This window comes from Ipomoea nil, unplaced genomic scaffold, assembly GCF_001879475.1.
Source record: "Ipomoea nil cultivar Tokyo-kokei standard unplaced genomic scaffold, Asagao_1.1 scaffold2480, whole genome shotgun sequence".
Lineage (NCBI taxonomy): Eukaryota > Viridiplantae > Streptophyta > Magnoliopsida > Solanales > Convolvulaceae > Ipomoea > Ipomoea nil.
Genome location: NW_017618908.1, coordinates 5,380,086 through 5,400,620, shown reverse-complemented (window position 1 = coordinate 5,400,620; position 20,535 = coordinate 5,380,086). Strand labels below are relative to the sequence as shown.

Sequence of the window (20,535 nt, the reverse complement as noted above, 5' to 3'; positions counted from 1 at the left end):
CCCCCCCCCCCCTCCCCCCCCCACCAAAAAAAAAAAAAAATCTCCCGATACCACTCCTATCTAGAACACGAGATATTGACTTCGCGAAATCTCAAGAACGTGAAGGACTCGAGACATTGACTTCGCGGATTGACCCAAAATCTCAAGAAAGCGGGGGACCCGCAACTTAGGAGTTTAATAAGGAATGGGCTCATTATTCCTAATGTAGTAGGGTTAGGAACTTATGACTTATTACTTCCAATGTAACAAAGACTCCCAATATGAATTTACAGTATTCATAGGCAATTTTGAGCAATACAATATCTATATTCTCTACATATTTTCCAATTTTCTATATACTCGTTATTTTAAGTTGTGTTGGCCAAGCATTGATTGTCCAAAAAGTCATAAAATCAACAGTAGTATTTAAATATAACATGTCATGTGTAATTAAAAAGTTGACTAGTTAAAAATGACTAGTAATTTTTATTTTGATTATAATTTTAACATTTTTTTTTACTTTGTTAAAATTATTGGATCACTGTGTTTATATGATGTTGTGTGTTAATAATTCATTTAATATTAATTATGAAAAATGATCAAATAGGATGTCAAACTAAATACAAAATAATTAAACCCTTAAACTATAAAAGGTTCTGATTGAATTCTTAAATTCATAAAAATAGTATAGTTAGGTAATTTTTATACGATTATACCTATAAACCTATTATTATCGTTGACTTGGGATGTCATGTCAAAATATTAATTTATTTGTATAATTTATTTAAAACTAAAAAATTAAATAAAAAAGATCAAGATCGACAATCGTCTTCACCACCCCCTCTTTATCAGACGAAGAGAAGCCATGCCCAACCGCTCGCCCTAGTTCAATTTTTTTTTTAAATAAATTAAAAAAATATAAAATAATATAACATGACATCCAATTAGTAATAAAATAAGGTCTATACTATAACTAGGTAAATATAATATAATTGTGTCGTTTTTATGAGTGTAAAAATTGAATAGAAATTTTTTATTAATTATTATTATTATATGAACTCGATTTATCTTCTCATAATTTTGAAAATAAATTTATAAGATCCTCCATAAACATCTAATATCTAAAAACCTATATTTCAGGTAACCATCAAGTAGTGCTCAACCTAAAAGCTGTTCTGACGAATGACGATAAAAGACGCCGCCGCTAAGTAAATCCTACGAAAAGATGCTAAAAAAAATGTTAAAGACAACAAACTGTTAAAAGAAAACGGAAAAAAGAAGAAAAAAGAAAAAGATATCTCGTCACTTTGCCACTTCGTCGAGGACCCCATTATTCTTTGGTCCCCGGCGGCGCCTCCCCGTCGCGTAACAGGAAAAAAATAAAATAAAAATAAAGCTCTTTCCCTTGAGACGGCGACCGGATACCAGCTCTTTTCTCCGGCGAGCTACGGCTCTCTTCTCCGGTGAGCTTCGGCTCTTTTCTCCGGCGAGTTTCGGCGCTCTTCTCCGGTGAATTTCATACTTTTGCTTTTGTAATCTGTTCGTGAGAAAAGTAGCTCAAAGATATGCCTTCGATGGCAAATACGGCTAATGCCGCCGCGCAGAATAATCATCACAATCAACTCGCTAACGGAAAAGGTGACCTCCTCAGGTAGGTCTCTAATTAATTTTATGCATATACTCCTATCAATTCATACAAATTTTTGATTTTCCTGCTTTATATATGCATGTTTGATGTTTGATTTAATGTCTGTAAATGTCTACAGGCGGCAGAAGATTGAAAAACAAAGAAAATCTTTACCAATTGCTTCTGGTAACTGTTATTCTTCTCTGGCATTTGTGTAGTGATGGAGTTCTATACTGCTTTTTTAAGGATTGTTTGTTTTTTAATAAATCATAGAGTAGAAATTGCACATTGTATCTTAACTCCTTATTATTATTATTATTTTTGGCCTAGTTGAAAAGCAACTCGTGAAGGAGGTTCATAACAACAACACATTAATAATCGTTGGAGAGACTGGTAGTGGAAAGACGACACGTAAGTTTTCGTGCTTGTGGACTGGAGAAAAGACATTTTAATTGAAATTTCTTGACGAATAATTGTTGCATATTCACAAAATTTAATCTTTACTTGATATTGATTATGGGTTTCCTAGAAGATAACGTTCATTTATTTTCTGTTGTGTTAACCTTTGCTATTATTTCATTTTGCATAGAATGCATATTGCTTTCCTGTTACGACAGGGGCTAGGACAATTTCCACATAATACAAGTTTGTAGGGTTTGGGGCATGAACATTTACCTATGATTTTAAAGATGTTGTTCTAGGGTTTGAAAAATTGACCAAAATGTCAACTAGTAGCACTTTGTTGCCAGGGACAATCTTCAAAGGGCGTTTAAGCTATTGCTTAAATCCATTACAGTAAAGGATTAGTATAGGGAAAATGACACTTTCCGTCCTTGAGTTATAGGGAAATAGCACTTTTCATCCCTCAATAATACTGTCTCCGCTTTTCGTTGCAAAATGATTTCTTTTCGTCTCTCAATTGTCTACAAAGTGACTTTTTAAACTCAATCTTAACAAAATTTAGAGACGAAAAAAGCCACTTTGCAACAATTAAGGGACCCTAAAAGCTATTTTGCAGACAATTGAGGGATTAAAAGTGCTGACAGTATAATTGAGGGACAAAAAGTGCCATTTTCCTATAATTCAAGAATGAAAATTCCCATTTCCCTATTAGTATATGATTTCCAAAAGAAAATGGGTACATTAATTGCTCAAACTATTAAAAAAAAGCCTGTAATTTTAAGATTTCATAAAATGTCATTCGAAGATAACAAAGCATGCTTCAAACTGCTATTCGTCTCTTTGGTTGTTTCAGAGTTACCTCAGTACCTTTATCATGGGGGATTCTGTCGTGATGGTGGAATTATTGGGGTCACTCAACCAAGACGTGTTGCAGCCATAACTGTTGCAAAACGAGTTGCTGAGGAATGCGGTGTTGAATTGGGTCAAAGGGTTGGATATTCCATTAGATTCGAGGATGTAACTTCCAACTCAACAAAGATCAAATACATGACAGATGGTTTGCTTCTGAGGTAACATGAGATATGATGTTGTTGCATATAAAGTCTGTTCTATCCGAGGAAGAACAAATATTTATCTTGATAATTGTGTTTGTTTCATTTACACAATTTTATAATATATATATGATTACAGAGAAGCATTATTGGACCCATACCTCTCCAAGTATTCTGTTATTATTGTTGATGAGGCTCACGAGAGAACAGTCCACACTGATGTCTTACTTGGCTTGTTGAAGAACGTACAGAAAGCAAGGTTACAAAATGCCCATGGAGGGGTAAGTGTTGATAGTACAAAGCCTAAGAATGAGCTGCTGTTAGAGGATAAACAGGATGCTCATTCTGATGGTATCTTCAAAAAGTGTCGGGCCAAAAAATATTCCCCATTGAAATTGATCATCATGTCTGCTAGTCTGGATGCACGAGTTTTTTCTGAGTACTTCTGTGGTGCTAGAGCTGTTCATGTTCAGGGGCGACAATTTCCCGTAGATATATTTTACACCCATCAGCCAGAGACGGATTACATAGATGCAGCATTGATTACTATCTTTCAGGTGTTTATCTAACTCTATTTGCGTATTTCATGTCATTTGTTGGGTATGTCTCATATGTACGGAACGGAGCGGAGACAGCACATGAACATGTTTAGGGTTGCATATAAATATGATGTTTGATCATCACCATCACAATTAATAACAGAACAGCTTCGCTCCCGTGGACGTAGGCACATTTCCGAATCACGTAAATTTTATCTTATTTACTTTCTGCCATTGTTATTGATTCTTGTTCTCGTTAATCTCTTCATAAATGTTTTGATTGCTGTATATCTAATAATGTTCTTGTTGTCCAATTCAAAATCTATTGTAACAATTTGTCATTACTTAATTTCCTTGTGTTTTAGATCCATTTGGAGGAAGGCCCCGGAGATGTACTGGTTTTCCTTACTGGCCAAGAAGAGATTGAATCTGTCGAGAGGCTTGTTCATGACCGCCTACGACATTTACCCGAAGGCAATAGGAAGCTCTTAACCTTCCCCATATTTTCTTCTCTTCCTTCTGAGAAGCAAATGAAAGCTTTTTTGCCCGCACCAGCTGGATTTCGTAAGGTTGGTTTATTACCACACTATACTTTTCTCATAAATGGCAATAGAGCCGTTTAGTTTCTTATACGTCTTTGCCAGCTCTATATATGCTTCCCGTTGTCTTATAGGTGATACTGGCAACTAATATTGCCGAGACATCAGTGACAATACCTGGAATCAAGTATGTTATTGATCCCGGGCTGGTGAAAGCACGCACCTATGATGCTGATATGGGAATTGACTCGCTGATTGTTGTGAAAACATCCAAAGCACAAGCACTACAGAGAAGGTCAGATTTTAAATGTGAAAATGTCTTTTGTTGGTTACGAGTTTAAGAAGAGAAGCTTTTGTTAAAGTTCACGCTAGCTTTTCCATGAATAAAGGTCTTTGGTTGGTTGACATACATGGGTTTTTCAGTTTGGATTTGAGGTCTAGTGGTATGGAAAAATGTATCGAGGTATTAAACTGGAATCACGAAAGTTAGTGTTAGGAAATTGGTTTACTTTCCTTTCCCGCTTTTGAATCAAACCAAGTCTTCATTTAATTCGGTTTTAATTAGTGGGCGTGCTGGCCGTGAAGGACCTGGAAAATGCTACCGCCTTTATCCGGAAAGCGAGTTTGAGAAACTTGATGATTCCACAATTCCGGAAATCAAGAGATGCAATCTCTCAAATGTTGTGTTGCAGCTCAAGGCTCTAGGGATTGACAATATTGTTGACTTTGACTTCATCGAGAAACCAAAAAGGTGATTACGAGAAATTTCCAGTTGTGTCTGCCTCTTTGTTTTCTGATTTTATTTAAGGTGGCTGTATTGTCTATTCTATTTACACTTGATGAATGAGCGGTAAATAGTATACTACGTGTTTTTGCTTTCTTTTATGGAATAAGGGTCAAATAGGCCATCGAACTACACACAATAATGCAATTAGACCACTGAACTTTAAAAAAACCTGCAAATTGGTATGAAATTGGTTAGTTTAGGGATTCAATTGTAGTTTTTTTTTTTAGATTCAGTGGCCTAATTGCATTATTGTGTGAGTTCGATGACCAATTTGACCCTTATTCCTTCTTTTATTAAAACGAATTTTGAGAATAAGAAAATAAAATAACAGGTCATCCCGATCATCACGAATGTCGCTTTGTTTCCCTCACTGGTTCTCCTTTATGATGACAGGATGGCATTGGTCAAATCACTGGAGACTCTCTTTTTATTGGGTGCTATAACAGAAAATAACGAACTGTCTGATCCCATCGGGCATCAAATGGCCGGGCTGCCATTAGAACCCATGCATTCAAAGGCTCTCATTCTTGCCAGTCAGTTTGGCTGCTTGGAAGAAATGCTAATATCTGTTGCAATGCTCTCGGTCGAATCCATCTTCTATGCTCCTCGTGAAAAATTGGAGGAGGTATGCCTTTGAGACCCGACCCGACCCTCTTGATGCGTCCTTGTACCGAGTAATATCAATTCTTTAATTTTTTGAGAGGACTTCATGTCGTCTGCATCATAGCTTCGTTTATTTCTGTGTAAACCTGAACAGTTCCTCTTCATTTTGGGCAGTCACGAAATGCATTGAAAAGCTTTGCGAGTCCCGACGGAGATCATTTGACCTTGCTTAATGTATATCGTGCTTCAAATGAGCTCTTTGAGAAGAGCAAGATCACAAACGGTGAACTTAAAGCTGAAAAGAATCTCCGAAAGTGGTGCAAGGATAATTTCATTAACAGCCGCTCCCTAAGACATGCACGTGACATTCACAGGTTTGTTATGATTAGAATGAATCTAATCAATTAGCTATCTAATTCATATGTTCTCTTATATCGGGCCACCAAAGTGGGCCGAACAGGCTTTGATACCATGTTACGGAGTATATTCTAAGATTGGGCCAAGGTTATTCAATTGGACTATAATGTACTTGTGCCAAATCATACTAAAAAACTGAATCCGATCAATTAGTTAGTCTGACCTATGACCTTATAAACTCATATATTCTCTCTTATTTTTCGCAATGGCTGGTGTGGTAGTTCCATAACAGAATATTTTGACCCCATTCTTTTTCACGATACATGCTTCTTTTGCAGTCAAATTCACAGGAACGTTGAACAAATGGGTCTTCGGATCTCTTCCTGTGGAGAAGACACACTTCTCTTTCGTAGATGCCTGGCCGCTTCATTTTTCCTGAACGCAGCTCTGAAGCAGCCCGACAGTACATACAGGTATTACATCGGACTTCATCTTCCCATCTGAATCGTATAACCTAGTTACTCACACACACTACTTCAAACTCCGTTTGGCAGGGTTTTATCGAGTGGTTCCACAGTTCAAATCCACCCGTCTTCTGTGCTGTTTCGAGCAAAACCCGAGTGCATAGTGTTTAATGAACTAGTGCAGACTAACTATACCTACGTTCGCAACATCTCCAGAATCGATTACTTGTGGTTAGCTGAGCTAGCCCCTCATTTCTATGCCTTGCAAGACTGACTGATCTACTGATAGTGTAGTTCTTAATATTCTTTGTTTTTTACTGTTCATTTAAACAACATATGACTTACATACTCAAAACATGAAATTAAGGATGTTGTCAATCTTTTTAGTACATTTAATGAAGGATAAAGAGTTAAGATTTGATACATATGAATATATGATAATACAAACAGAGATAGGATTGAAACATTCAGAGTTATTGACTCATTGTATGAAATTTGGATTGGAAAATTATGCAATCAAATTGGAGTGGGAGTAGGAGGACCCTCCAAACGAATGTAGTCATACATAAGACCATGAACAGCACTTGTGTTCCTTGATTGTGTGAGGTATACATTATTGTCTCCTTGCAGCAGCTTCCCACTTTGTATCTCAATGTTGAACAAATAGTAGAGACCATGGATGCCATGCCTTGCTATCGAGTTGTCGCTCCCAATCAACCCACTCGAGAACTCAGGTGGACTCGCATCTGGATCGTTAATCCTCACCTGCCCCAACGTGTTATGCAAAACTTAAATGATTAATGCAATTTATTCCATAAAAAAAAAAAAGAATCTAATGATGTTCATTTTGCGAGAGTTGAGTGATGAGGAAAGCACGCAGTCATTACTTGAGGGTGTGCACGAGGTAAACCCGGTAAATGACCGGTTCAAACCAATAAAACTATTAGACTGTTTCCCTTGGAGTCAAATTTGTAACTTTATAGTTACCAAGTCAACAACATGACCAACTTGACTAGGGGTGACAACGGGGCGGGGAGTATACTTCCCGTTCCCGTCCCCGAAACCCCAACCTCGTTGCCATCCCCTGCGGTGAACTAAAAATAGTTCTCATCCCTGTCTCCGAGGGAAATTAGGCGGGGACAGGGATTCCTCGTCTCCATTCTCTGAAAAAAATTTTCATTCTCGTTCTCGTAGGGGGTGGGGATTAGAAATTCCCGTCAAAGACGGGACAAATTGACATCTCTAAACTTGACTGAATTACCTCATTTTCCATTTTACAAGAGTGAAAAGAGTAGCAAATGAAATGTAAATTACACCTCTAAAATAGAGAATGTGGCAGATGAAAGTGCAACTCTTAGGGTGTAGTTTCCTGTCTGATCAACACTGTCCAGTTTGAATTTTACTTGCCAAGTTGTTGCTTTAAATGAATTGTCACCTACTTTTCTGCAATGCCAAAAAACAAATCCTTTCAATTCAGATTGACCAAACATGCCATCGAATAATATAACGGATTTTTCTAAAATGTCAGTGTCTTTTGTACCAAGTACAATTATGTATAGTGTGCTTGGTTGCATCGAAATCTATAGTACCCAGTACAACTTAAATAACATATACAATTGTACTTGGTACAAAATGATACCAATATTAATCAGTAAAAATTCACAAAATAATATGAATGCAACTAATAATATGAAATGTTTGCACCTATTCACATGGGCATAAAACCAATCTTTTTGGTAGTCACTAGTCCCAACAGTATACACCAAATCCCCATCTGGATACAACTCTGCATATCTCTCCCACAGTCCATATTGTCTAAACCTGTTTAAAGAAACAAAACATCATTGAATGTTTAAAGAAACCTGTCTCCGTGGTTCGAACCACGTTCAATGGGTCAGGGGTGAGGGGCAGCACCCCCTACAATACAGTACAAGGGTAATTTTGTAATTTACCATTATCTCTGAAGGTTTTATCATCACAATAAATAAAAATCTCCTCACACTCAGGTAGACATAGGCTCTCAGCCTATCCACCCAAACTCTTCTTTTTCGTTTTCTGTTTTCTGTTCTTGATCTCTTGATCCCGTTTTTCTCAACAATAGACACCTCGAGAACACGAGTAACACAACTGTTTGGAGAAAGAATCCGGGAAGGAAAATGTTACCTTTCTGCAGGGAGGTTTACTAAGAGCTTATTGATGTACTTGGGATCAGGTTGAGGGATGAAGAACTCTGCAGCAGAGCGATCGGGGCAGCCGATTTCCCACAATGTTGGGCCATTTCTTGGAGGGTTGTACACAAGATCACCAACATCAATTTCACAACCTGGACACAATAATGCATTCATCTCATTCCATATAATCACTCATTTGATGGGGTTGAAGTTACAAGACTGTAAAAGTTTTTGCAGGCTGTGAGAGACTAGAACCTGCAGTGATTTCAATGGCTTCTTCATACTTATAGTCTCCAACAAAGCCAGGGACCCAAGCATAAAGATTATAGTCCCCGGGGCGAATGTTGTTGATCATGAAAACGCCTTCGCTGTCTGCTTTTGTCCAGAACTGATAGCCCTGATGATATCAGTATGCTCAACACAAACTCTCAGTATCTATTCCATTGTGCTTACGACTACGCCAAAAGCTATAGCTGGTAGCGAAGATGCAACTTTATTTTTCCTTATTGTTGGGAGTCGGTCGGGTTGACTGAGTTCAGCCCCTGTTCGATTCCGGACGTGGCGTGGGTGTGGTTAAATGGTTAATGTCCACCTACTTATGACCAATTGGTTTTAAGTAGAATATGACAACCATCCAAAAACTTGTGGGTTAAATGGTTAATGTCCACTTTGACCAATTGATTTTAAGTAGGATATGACAACCAGATAGCCAAAAAACTCTGTAGTTAAGCGTACTTGACTTATAACAGTCACAAACTTGACTTACAAAAATCACAGATGAGTGACCCCCTGAGAAGTAAGCATAATGCAGCGCTGAGATCCGAGAGGCAGAGTGCTGGACGCCCTGGACTTGGCCTTTCAGGCCTCTGCCTTACACATTGGCTACTATATATGTTTATTATATTATAGTCATAAAGGTAAGATAAACAAAATTTTACCTTGTTTTCCTTTTGAAATGATCCAGTGGCTCCAGGGGGAGCCAGCCCTACATAAGCACCCTCTGCTGATATACAGTCTTCACTGATATATCTTCGCGACGATAATTTTCAACAACACAAAAACCGAGTTTTCATTTGATAGTTAAGGTTTATGACGATTGCAGATAAGAAGACCAACACAGATAGATATATACCTGTCTTGAACTAGTAGTCTCCCGCTTATGGCGCCTCGTTGATCAGCGCGTGGAAAATCTTCTGAAGCCGGGAAACTGTAAGGCCAACTTTGAACTTCATTCTTCATCTAAATCAGTACAGGCAATGAGAATGTGATCAGAAAAAGTGAAAAACAACATTTTACCCATGAAAGTACTAAACTAACTCTTTATGTTTTTTTATGTATATATACCTGTTCCTTAGCATCATCCCAGAGTGAATTGGCATTGTCTCGGTCCACTACAGAATTAAGATAGATGAAGACAGGACCGAACACTTTCTTCCACGCCTCGCCTGGCGCAAATTTGATCACCAAATCCTCTCCCCCATAGTGAGTACTCACAAACATCTGAAGGGGACAGTTCAAAGATTAAATCCAACCAATTAGCTAGTCTAACCCATGGCCTTATAAACCCATATATTTTCTCTTATTTTATCAATGTGAGACTCTTAATACTAGGAAACTAGCATACCGCAAGAGTTGTTGGATTGACATGGGAAGTGAGATCCTGCTTAATAGGTCCACCGGTCCTGAACTCGTTGCTGGGAGTGATCTGCCAGAACCCCACTGGAGGGTCGAAACATATAAACCCGTGCACTTTGTTATCCTTATTCTCGCACGAATACTGATACTTGTCATCAACCTGATCACGAAACCCAGGACAAAAAACATAATAAGCACACAAGTTAAGCACTGCAGCACATTAGTTGGATTTGGAAAAAATAAGGTTAGTTGATATATAATAATACTTCTCCTTTGAATTCTGGCTCAACGGGATCAACAAGCAGGACCGCTTCTGGATAGGCTAATTCTTTGCCTCTCGGGGGTAAGCGATCCTCGGGGAGGGGCAAGAATCTCTGCCTGTCATCTGCCATGGCCATGTAACGGAACCTGAAATCCTAAGGGATTAGGGAATTGAAAGTAATGCTTCAACACAATTGACGAATATGTTCTGTCTCAACTAAAAGGCTAAGCTGATAGCGAGATTGCATGTATATATTGTATATATTATGCTCAACCTAATCGAACTAATTAACTACAGATCACTTTACTTTTCAATCTTGAGCATGAAAGCTATCCTGGTTTCGTTGAGGTTGAATGCTGGCATATCTTCTGTGTGTTCATAAATTGCATAAGAGTAGAAGCCCGAGGAGCCTCGGAGAATTATGAACCTAAGAACAGCCATAAAACTTAAAAGGGTCATTGTTACATACACAATATAGACGCTAACAATCACTATATATACTTCAACTTCAACCATCAGACCTCTTATCTATACTTAATGGTGAATGCTCTCCCTGCAAAGAGGGATCCCATTTTCGCGTGAATGAAAGCTCTACCGCTTCATCACTTTTTGTGATGACTTCAAAACTAGTTCCTTCAATCCTTCATTTTTAGAGCCAAATGCGCCTTTCAGTTCAGAATAACTATAAAAGATCATATCATAATATCATATCTATGCATGATATAATAGGAATTTACGTGTCGAATTTCCCTCTTGTTCCAGAGCTTCCAGCTTCACTCCAGTTTAAGTCCCAGAACCTGTATGATGAGGTTAACCATACAAAATATATTCTTTAAGTTGTATAACTATCTTGCCCAAAAAGGCGAATTAACTCCCCTCACATCCCGGCCCTACAGAATTGTGGAGGGGTGTCTCACGGTGACTCAACGGTCCATTAGGTAGGAAGACTTGTCCACAAGGAGCCACTCCCATAAGAGGGTGAAACTTCCACACTGCGGTTGTCAGGGGGTGGGCCCCGTAAGAGGATGAAACTTCCCCACTGTGATTGTCAGGGCCCGACCTTGCGTCCTTACCCACAATCTGGTGGTCAGGGGGTGGGCCCGTAAGAGGATGAAACATCCCATTGTGACTGTCAAGGCCCGACCCGACCTTGCGTCCTTACCCACAATCTGGTGGTCATGGGGTGGGCCCGTAAGAGGATGAAACATCCCACTGTGACTATCAGGGCTCGACTTTGCATCCTTACCCACAATTTGCCACCCGAGAACCAACTGAGCTACCCGTGCTGGTTGTGTAGTAGCTATCTTGATTAAACAAAAGGTTATTTATTTAATTTTTCTTTTTTTAAGATGTGAAATGGAACAAACCCTCCATTCAAGATTGGATTATTAAGCTCAAGCAAATTGTCAATTCCACCATATTGAATTCCAACAATTGTTCCACCAGGATTTGTCAGCCTGAGCTGAAATATACCATTATCTACCACCACCTGCAACAAATTAAATAACATTATTAACAATTTTATCCTATAATAATTTTAAGAAAAAATGAAACTTTTAAACAGTTTTCACATCACTGATTTGTAGACAATAAGACTAAATGGAACATACTTGATCATCTTGTTGAATAAGTTGCACAGCAGCACTCGACATTTTGATGCTTTTAAGGTTATGAGTCTGTAGTGATCTCCAAAAGCCAAAAACTCATTGTCAATAAATATACTTTGATCAGAGTATAGCTTCTCCCAAAAGGCTGAATCCCAACCCAATGGCCCGACAGAGCATTTGGAGGATGTAAATAACGGTGACTCAATAGCTCAACAGACAGTGCCAAATACCCGTGGTGACTCAATGGCTCAACAGACTGGGCCAAATACCCGTGGTGACTCAATGGCTCAACAGATAGGGCCAAATACCCGTGTGTACAAGAAATCTGCTCACTTTGGACATAATCCCCACACTGCTGCTGCCAAAATTCGAATCCCGGTCTCTTCTCCTAAACTGCCTACTGAATCAGTGAGCTAAGCCCGTGCGGGCTACTTTGATCAGTATAGCTCACCAGTTTATAATTTATATGAAAAACAAAAACAAAGGAGCAAAGGGGTTTACCTTTTGGACTTCCCTTCAATGTGGATGGAGAAAGCAGAAGGGGTTTCTTGATATATATATATAATGTATTATTAGCCTTGAATTGAAGTGTCATCCAAGCATGATTTCTTTAAGGAAAAGCTATAGTTTTGCCATCCTGTCAAAAAATCAGAGATACATATATATATATATATATATATATATATATATATATATACAACAACTCATACAAGGTGATTCCTAGCTTCATAAGTTTGATTAGAGATTTAGAGCACATTTTGCCATGGACATAAGCAAAAGATAATTTGCCAACATTATAATATTTCAGAATTTTGAGAAATGGTTTCCTCAACCTTTTGTTGACATTGACATAATAACACTACTTTCCTCTGGGAATTGTAATAACCTGACATCACCCATGTTGACAAAGAGACAAAAGGGAAATCTTTTCTTCCATATCCAAATAAAACTCCCATACTCTCATGCCCATATAGAGAAGGCAAGTTTAGAATGACAAAGAAAGTATTTGCCACGCTTTGATTTACCGCTATTGGACTGTGCGTTTTAGGTGAAATCTGAAGAGTCGAATTTAGAACTTTATAATTACCAAGCCAACTAACTGTTGATTAACTTCACAAAGATTGTCCCAATCTGCAATTTCACCTTTATTTTTTATTTGAGAAATAATATCAATTTTTAAAAAATATGATGAACATATAAACTAAATGACTAAATCAAGTTAAACCGGTTTTTTTATAATTAAGTTAAAAAAATTGATTTTAATTATACCAACATTTTGCCAAAGTCTTACTCATGGAAAACTTGGCGCAAAATTCTTTCACACACACAAGAATCTTACAATTGTATTAACAGCTCGTTTAACAATTGTTTCAAATTGTTGGGTTACTAACATATATATATATAGGACCAACCCCCAGTCCAATTAAACTATAAGGTTCCAAGTTTGAATTCTTATAGGAGCGATCTCTTAGCCTTACTTCTTGTTTTAAGCTGGTCATTTAAGATTACTTTATTATAATCATTTGCCACAAGTCAGGCTTCACCCAAAACATACCTATTGTGAGTTTTCTCGTAAATCAAATGGTTACTAACATTTAATTTTTAATAATAAATTACCAACCTTAAAATATTTGATTATTACAAGAAGTTATGAAATTCTTTTTCCACCGCCTTTTATTGTAGCTTTGTATTAGGAGAACCAGCGGCAGAAGGCCCACTATTTGTACCTATGAAATTGAAACTTCAAAGTTTCAAGTTGAAGGGAACAAAGAAAAAACAGACAAAAAATTTTCTTACCAAAGACTTTTGCAGAGAGGCAGAAGATGAGGCTTAAAAGAAAGGTCACTATGTAACAGAGAGAAGCAACAACACTAAAAAATGTATTTTCTTGAATGAATCTCTGCTAAAGAGCCACCTTTTGATCAGACAGTTCACAAGAATGACAATTTTCATTTATTTGAAGCCATTACAATATAACACACCTCTAGCGTTTATGAAAAGATTGCACCCCAATCCCGAGGGTTCTTACTGGTCCTGCCTCAAAACGTTAGTAGCGAATCTATAGGTTCTCCAAAGTGTTTATATACTCGTGCCCATAATAGGGCCAATCCCATACACGAAGCAAAGCTATTAACGTTTATGATTGGTCAACCAGTTGCAAATGAGCAGCAACACCTATGGCATACAAGATTCAGGGCCTTCCAAACGGATATAGTCGTACATAATCCCTTGGAAAGGGCTGCTGCTCTTCGCTTGTGTTAAAAATATAGTATTTTCTTCTTGTACGAGCTGGGCGCCTGGTATGTCCACGCTGAACAGCCAGTAGATCCCGTGAATGCCATGTCTTGCAATGGCATTGTCAGCTCCAATATCTCCGGTTGAGAGTAGAGGAGGATCAGCCGTTGGATCATTCAACCGGACCTATCACAAGAGTTCAATGTTGCAACAGTGTAAATACTCTCGAGGCAAAACTGGCCTGAATTTGTTCTTAAATATTGCGTTTAATTCATACCTGTAAATCTGAATGGTGAACAGATGCAAGAGCTAGTCGTAATTTGTATGTTCCAGCTTGATCAATGTTATCAATCGTAAACCTGATTTGCCATGTAGTACTTGCATACATCTTATCCCCCGTTTTCCTGAATGGCAAGGATTGATTGTGGAATCAAGAAATTATTTGGAGCTCTTGCTATTGATAGTCATATTGAGTTTTGATATATGATGGTATCTTGAACAATATGATTATAGCAATTTCCGCTATGCTCTTTCCAAAAATTTAGAGAAATTGTTGGGCGGGGACCGGTGAAGGGCTAAGTCCAGCATCAGGTGGCTAGGGGATTCTTAGGTGGAGGCTTAAAGGGCCAAGTCCAGCACCTTGCCTCTCGAAAATCAATTGTTATACCATGGACTAGGGTTCATATTGCATTGTGAACCCTGATACAAAAATTTTGTACCTTTCTGTACCTACCGTTAACAGTTTCTGTACATGTAAACAAATAACTTGATAATTGCTGACACATAATATGATAGCTACAAGTACATAAACTATCAACTGCAGGTACAAAATGTATCAATTATAGATACATAATCTGACTTGATAATTGCTGACACATAATATGATAGCTACAGGTACAGAAACTATCAACTGCAGGTACAGAATGTGTCAACTATAGATACAAAATCTGAAGGTTATTTTTGGACCAGGGTCTATAATGCAAGGTAGACCTTCTTGGTTCATGGTATAATTTGCCCTCGAAAATGTGGCGGTATAAGGAAATAAAGTTGCGCATTCGCTACTAGTTATAGCTTTTGGCGTAGTGGTAAGCGTTTGATCCTAACAGAAACATTATCTGCTCTAAAAAGGAAGTAATTGGTAGATTGAAAGAACACTGCATCTCAAATGAAATCAAGATAGTATAAACCTGTTAACCTGAGCAAAGAACCAGTCTTTGCTATAGTCGCTGGCTCCAACTGTGTAGACTAAATCTTTATCAGGGTATAAATCTGTATATCTTTCCCACAGTCCATACTGCCTAAATCTGGGATATAAAGAAACCATATAATCTTTTATTAAGAATCCAAATAGTGTTCACGGAGCATAAATGAAACTATTCCTCAATAATCAAACAGCTCAATTTGAAGACAGACTTGAACAAACTGTAAGTAAGTTTACTTCCTATTGTTAAGAGTCAACATTGATAAAATAAGAGAGAACATATGGGTTTATAAGGCCATGAGTTAGACTAGCTAATTGGTTGGATTCAATCTTTTATAATTTAATGTAATGTTACTGAATCTATGAAGTTGCAAGGGAACTCACTTGTCTGGATGGTTCACGTAAAGTCTGTTGATGTATTCTGGATTGGGATCGGGAATATAGAATTCTGCAGCAGAGCGATCAGGCACTCCAATCTCCCACAATGTGGGACCGTCTCTCGGAGGTTTATAAACGAGTTCATTCAGCACGATTTCAAAACCTGCTTTGACATTGAGTGCAATGATCAAATTATGCCAAACGAACATATTTGTTCCATATTTTCAACGTGAAAATTATGTTGATCACTCGGGACCTGCTGTAATAGTAATTGCAACTTCATATTTGTAATCACCAATAAATCCAGGGACTGATGCATAAAGATTATATATGCCTTCACGTATGTTGTTAATGATAAAGTAGCCGTTTTCATCTGTTGTAGTCCAAAATTGGTAGCCCTGGTAAAATGCAGGTTTATGTACCATATCCGTTAATTGCTATGATTCGTGAACAATAACACAAGGTTAAATGACCTTTTTCACTCGAGTCTACACTGCCATGACTGTTTAGCCAACAACACAATTTCGTAAATGACCAAAATTACCTTGTGCTCTCGTTGCCATGATCCAGCATCTCCTGGTGGGGCCAACCCCACATACGCGGCGTTTGCTGATATATTCTCCGTATCGATGTATCTATTCATTCATATTATTGCCAAGAGTGATTAAAAATGTAATGAAATGTATGAACTGATGGAAACCGTTCTAAAGTGTTAAGAACCACATTGAAAAAATAAGAGAGAACATATGGGTTTATAAGACCATCGGTTAGATCAGCTAATTGATTGGATTTAGTCTTTTAGTGTAGTTTGACCCATGTGCATTATAGCCTAGTTAAGTGGTCTTAGCCCAAACTTAGATTTTAACATGGTCACACAGCCTGTTCGGTCCACTTTGGCTCAAATCTTAGATTTTTAACATAAAGCTAAGAGGTTAATACCTGTCTTGTACTAAAAGTCTACCGCAAACTGAGCCTCTTTGATCACAGTTTGGGAATTCTTCAGAAGCTGGGAAACTGTAGGGCCAAGCTTGAACTTCTTTCTCCATCTAAAAAGCATTTGAAAGTCTGTATAATCTAAATTTGGAAAGAAATGTGTTTAAATTCTTCATTTTTATTTTTTTTTTCTTTTTTTGCAGCAATTTGTAATCCTTCGTATTAAAAAAAAAAAAAAAAAAAAAAAAAAAAAAAAAAAAAAAAAAAAAAAAAAACTCTCTTTGGCACTAACCTGTTCCTTAGCATCATCCCAGAGTGATAGTGCATCTGCTTTATCATGTACAGAATTAACATATATGAAGACAGGACCAAGAACTTTCTTCCACACCTCTCCGGGTTCGAATTTTACCAGAAGATCCTCTCCAGCATAATGCGAAGTGACAAATATCTACAAGAAATTCCGAAAACTATTCAGTATATATAATCATTACCTATTAGAGGGATCAGACTAATCGGAAGAGTGGAAGTCACTCACAGCTAGGGTGGTTGGATTCACGTGGGAGGTCAGATCTTGTTTGAAAGGCCCTCCTGTTCGAAATTCATTGCTAGGAGTAATTTGCCAGAATCCCACGGGAGGGTCAAAACAAATCCATCCATGGACCTTATTGTCTTTATTTTCACACGAATATTGATACTTGTCATCAACCTGTGATTAGGTAACCAGAATGGTTGAAATCTGATGCATTTTTCTTATTGATATTGTGAGTTTCCGGGATGCAAATAATTATCGATGAAGGGCATATGGCGGGCACACCTCTCCTTTGAATTCTGGCTCTACGGGATCAACTAGTAGGACGGCTTCTGGATAGGCGAGTTGTTGGCCTCTTCCTGGAAGCCGATCATCTGCACTGGGCATAAATCTTTGTCGGTTATCTGCAACAGCCATATAATGGAACCTGATAAAACGAAATGCAATACCATGATGAGAAGTTCTTGCTTTTACCGTCTACATAGTTATAAACAGATTGGATCAGGGTCACCCAACTGAGCTATAATGCACATGGTCAAACCACACTAAAAGATTGAATCCAACCAATTAACTAATCTAACCCATGGCCTTATAAACCCATATGTTCTCTCTTATTTTATCAATGTGTTTTCAATGGCAGCAGGCGAAAGAAATTCTCACTTGTCTTTGTTAAGCATGAAGGCAATTCTCGTGGTGTTAAGGTTGAAAGCAGGCAAGTCTTTCGAGTGTTCAAATATGGCATATGAGTAGAACCCCGGGGAGTCACGGAGAACTATAAACCTACCAAAACCAAAAATCGATGTATGTGAAAACCCTTGCGACTTAAACAACATAGGACGGTATTTAAGGTAGCAGCATTTAACAAAAGACCTTCTATCTATGATCAAGGGAGCTTGTTCACCCTGGACTGATGGATCCCAGGATCTTGTGAACGAAAGCTCAATCTGCTCCTCATTTTCCACTATAACCTTTGAACTAGTTCCTTTAATCCTGCATTATTTAATCCCAGCCAGAATAAGAACAAATTGGAGAAACCCTATAGTTATATAAGCTATGCGATGATCTGTTAAAACATCCTGCCCAGAATAACAGGTTTATGCTATTAGACTATCTTGAGCCGACAAATCATTATAATGTATTTATTTTCCTATTCTTCAACTTGCCAATCTGCATATGCAAATAAAAGGAGGGTGGTGTGAGAATTAAGATAAACACATACGTATCAAATTTTCCCCGAGTTTTTCTACTCCCTGCTTCACTCCAATTAAGGTCCCAGAACCTGTTTATTTCATAAGGATAAAAATATTACTCTTCTTCATCCATCATGGCTGATTAAAAAAAAAATGGCAAACAGACTATGAATGTGTACCGGTTTCTTGCATATCATTCAAAATATAATGCAAACAGACTTCAAAAAATGACTGCCTCAGATATCAATTATATGCCATTCTATTTATAAAATTCAGAAACGAAACACATTCAAGCACCACCCGCAGAGCTAAATGCACAAATCCTGTATCATAAATCACCAAAGAGAGGCTCCTAATTAATCATTACTATCAAGATTTTATTTTTCATTCAATCCATAGTAACAAATACTTTAAAAGTGCTTAACACTTTCATGCACTTCTCCTGAGCTGAGCATGTAATATATAAACATAAATGTACAATCCAGCTATCAGCTTAGCCTTTTAGTTGATATAGAACGCATATGATCCCGTGACCCGGGTTGCTTGGAGCCGTCAAAAGTAACCCGCTCATAACTTAGGCTTTTAGTTAAGGTGGAATACATGCTTTAATTTCCTCCAATATGATTATTATAAAAAAATAATAATAATAATAATAAAAAACAAAAAAAAAAACACAAACCCTCCATTCAAATCTGGGTTGTTGAGCTCCAGCAAGTTGTCAATTCCCTTGTATTGTATTCCTGTGATGATCCCCCCTGGATTTGTGAATGTTATTTGGAGCACTCCATTGTTAACTACTATCTGCACAAACAAATGCCCCTTCAACATAAACAGTCAAACAAACATTCACCTTAAATCTTTCCTGACAAAAATTTTTCTTTCTTTCTGCTTTAAATTCTTGTAATTTGCAAAGAACAATCGAGCAAGATTCCAGATACCACAGTGCTTACATAACTATCCTCAACATATGACAGCATAGTTGTGGCAGGCATCTTCTTTCTTTCGCCACAGCAAAAACCCAGTTCAGATGTTTATTTGAACACCTGCAAGGCTGCAACTACTCTCATATACTGTAAAGATTGAATCTTTGGCTACTGGACTTGAAACCCATTGTCATTTTCAGAAGCGAAATCAGGATTTATCAGAATCGAAGTTTCAATTTTACACTACACGGTTGCACCGGACAGTCGTACCCTTTTCTTAGAAGCAAGTTTGCCTTCTCTAAGTAGGCCATTGGCTTAAAAATCAGACAAAAATTGGAGTTATTTTATAATTTAATTTTTATAATATTAAAATTAATAGAGAAGTGGCCTATTTTACTCTTACTTTTGGGATGGTAACGTAGTTATCATAATAGTTGTTTGCAAAAATAAAAATGCAGAGAGAATATGGAGAGAAGTATAAGAGAGAAATTTGAGAAGAAAAATGTCAGCACTCGTTTTTTCAATGATATATATACACTATTTATCTCAACCGTACATAAACATAATTATAGGGTAAAGTGAAAAGGTCGGATATTTAATTATTTATAATACTCTCTATGGGTCATTATCGAATCAGTCTTCGTAACAAATCATCTATGAAAAATTTAGTCAGGAAAAAGAGTACACAAAGTATGTAAAATAATGTGTTACACTAGTTGTCTCATTAAAAATTTTAGCTTAAGAAAATTTAATGGGGAAAAACTTAGTTAATGAAAAAAGAGTTCAACTACGAGCTTTCAAGGCATACTCTTCAGGATTTTTAGGTATGTATATTCAATAGTGCCTAGACGTTGTCGCTCCCCTAGGAGGAAATAGCCTTCCAAGCCTACACATTCTAATTTTATGAACATATTTTTAGAAAGTGAATGTAGACAAGGACTTTGTGAACAAATCTGTCAGATTGTCACTAGAGCGAATCTTCTCAACAAGGATTTTACCACTATTTTGAAGTTCATGCGGGTAAAAGAACTTAGGCGCAATGTGTTTCGTAAGATTGCCCTTAACATACACACTACTCTTTTGTGTGACTCATGCAACATTGTCCGCATACACTCGCACCCA

The 20,535-nt window shown here is 37.5% G+C and overlaps 3 protein-coding genes across 8 annotated transcripts; 1 reads left to right on the top strand and 2 right to left on the bottom strand.

Annotated features, from left to right (window-relative positions):
• Nucleotides 1-1,223: 1,223 nt before the first annotated feature.
• On the top strand, nt 1,224-10,103 carry LOC109153171 (pre-mRNA-splicing factor ATP-dependent RNA helicase DEAH10-like). 3 transcript variants are annotated; one of them, XM_019300987.1, is made up of 13 exons: nt 1,226-1,446; nt 1,493-1,630; nt 1,746-1,792; nt 1,937-2,017; nt 2,862-3,078; nt 3,200-3,617; nt 3,965-4,168; nt 4,273-4,433; nt 4,704-4,889; nt 5,319-5,550; nt 5,703-5,902; nt 6,224-6,358; nt 6,440-6,774. In XM_019300987.1, exons 2-13 carry the CDS (start codon nt 1,545-1,547, stop codon nt 6,621-6,623), a joined length of 2,151 nt encoding a protein of 716 aa, XP_019156532.1. In that variant the 5' UTR covers nt 1,226-1,446; nt 1,493-1,544; the 3' UTR covers nt 6,624-6,774. The 3 variants fall into 3 exon arrangements, with proteins under 3 accessions (XP_019156533.1, XP_019156532.1, XP_019156531.1); XM_019300986.1 differs by having other exon boundaries at nt 1,226-1,630; XM_019300988.1 differs by lacking the exons at nt 6,224-6,358; nt 6,440-6,774 and adding an exon at nt 10,053-10,103 and having other exon boundaries at nt 1,224-1,630; nt 5,703-5,929.
• On the bottom strand, nt 6,746-12,578 carry LOC109153173 (probable rhamnogalacturonate lyase B). Of its 2 annotated transcripts, none has more exons than XM_019300992.1 (16): nt 12,526-12,578; nt 12,028-12,093; nt 11,785-11,906; nt 11,155-11,214; nt 10,939-11,058; nt 10,725-10,844; nt 10,422-10,563; nt 10,145-10,315; nt 9,865-10,020; nt 9,653-9,759; nt 9,459-9,549; nt 8,776-8,917; nt 8,513-8,672; nt 8,054-8,170; nt 7,666-7,792; nt 6,746-7,114 (listed from the first exon to the last, which is right to left on the bottom strand). In XM_019300992.1, exons 2-16 carry the CDS (start codon nt 12,067-12,069, stop codon nt 6,866-6,868), a joined length of 1,926 nt encoding a protein of 641 aa, XP_019156537.1. In that variant the 5' UTR covers nt 12,070-12,093; nt 12,526-12,578; the 3' UTR covers nt 6,746-6,865. The 2 variants fall into 2 exon arrangements, with proteins under 2 accessions (XP_019156537.1, XP_019156538.1); XM_019300993.1 differs by having other exon boundaries at nt 12,028-12,103; nt 12,526-12,554.
• Nucleotides 12,579-13,957: 1,379 nt separating this feature from the next.
• LOC109153172 (probable rhamnogalacturonate lyase B) lies at nt 13,958-19,707 on the bottom strand. Of its 3 annotated transcripts, none has more exons than XM_019300989.1 (15): nt 19,441-19,707; nt 19,170-19,309; nt 18,520-18,579; nt 18,171-18,290; nt 17,961-18,080; nt 17,586-17,727; nt 17,307-17,477; nt 17,064-17,219; nt 16,778-16,884; nt 16,383-16,473; nt 16,095-16,236; nt 15,845-16,001; nt 15,447-15,563; nt 14,537-14,663; nt 13,958-14,445 (listed from the first exon to the last, which is right to left on the bottom strand). In XM_019300989.1, exons 1-15 carry the CDS (start codon nt 19,480-19,482, stop codon nt 14,200-14,202), a joined length of 1,938 nt encoding a protein of 645 aa, XP_019156534.1. In that variant the 5' UTR covers nt 19,483-19,707; the 3' UTR covers nt 13,958-14,199. The 3 variants fall into 3 exon arrangements, with proteins under 3 accessions (XP_019156534.1, XP_019156535.1, XP_019156536.1); XM_019300990.1 differs by having other exon boundaries at nt 19,170-19,291; XM_019300991.1 differs by lacking the exons at nt 17,961-18,080; nt 18,171-18,290.
• Between the last annotated feature and the right edge of the window lie 828 nt (nt 19,708-20,535).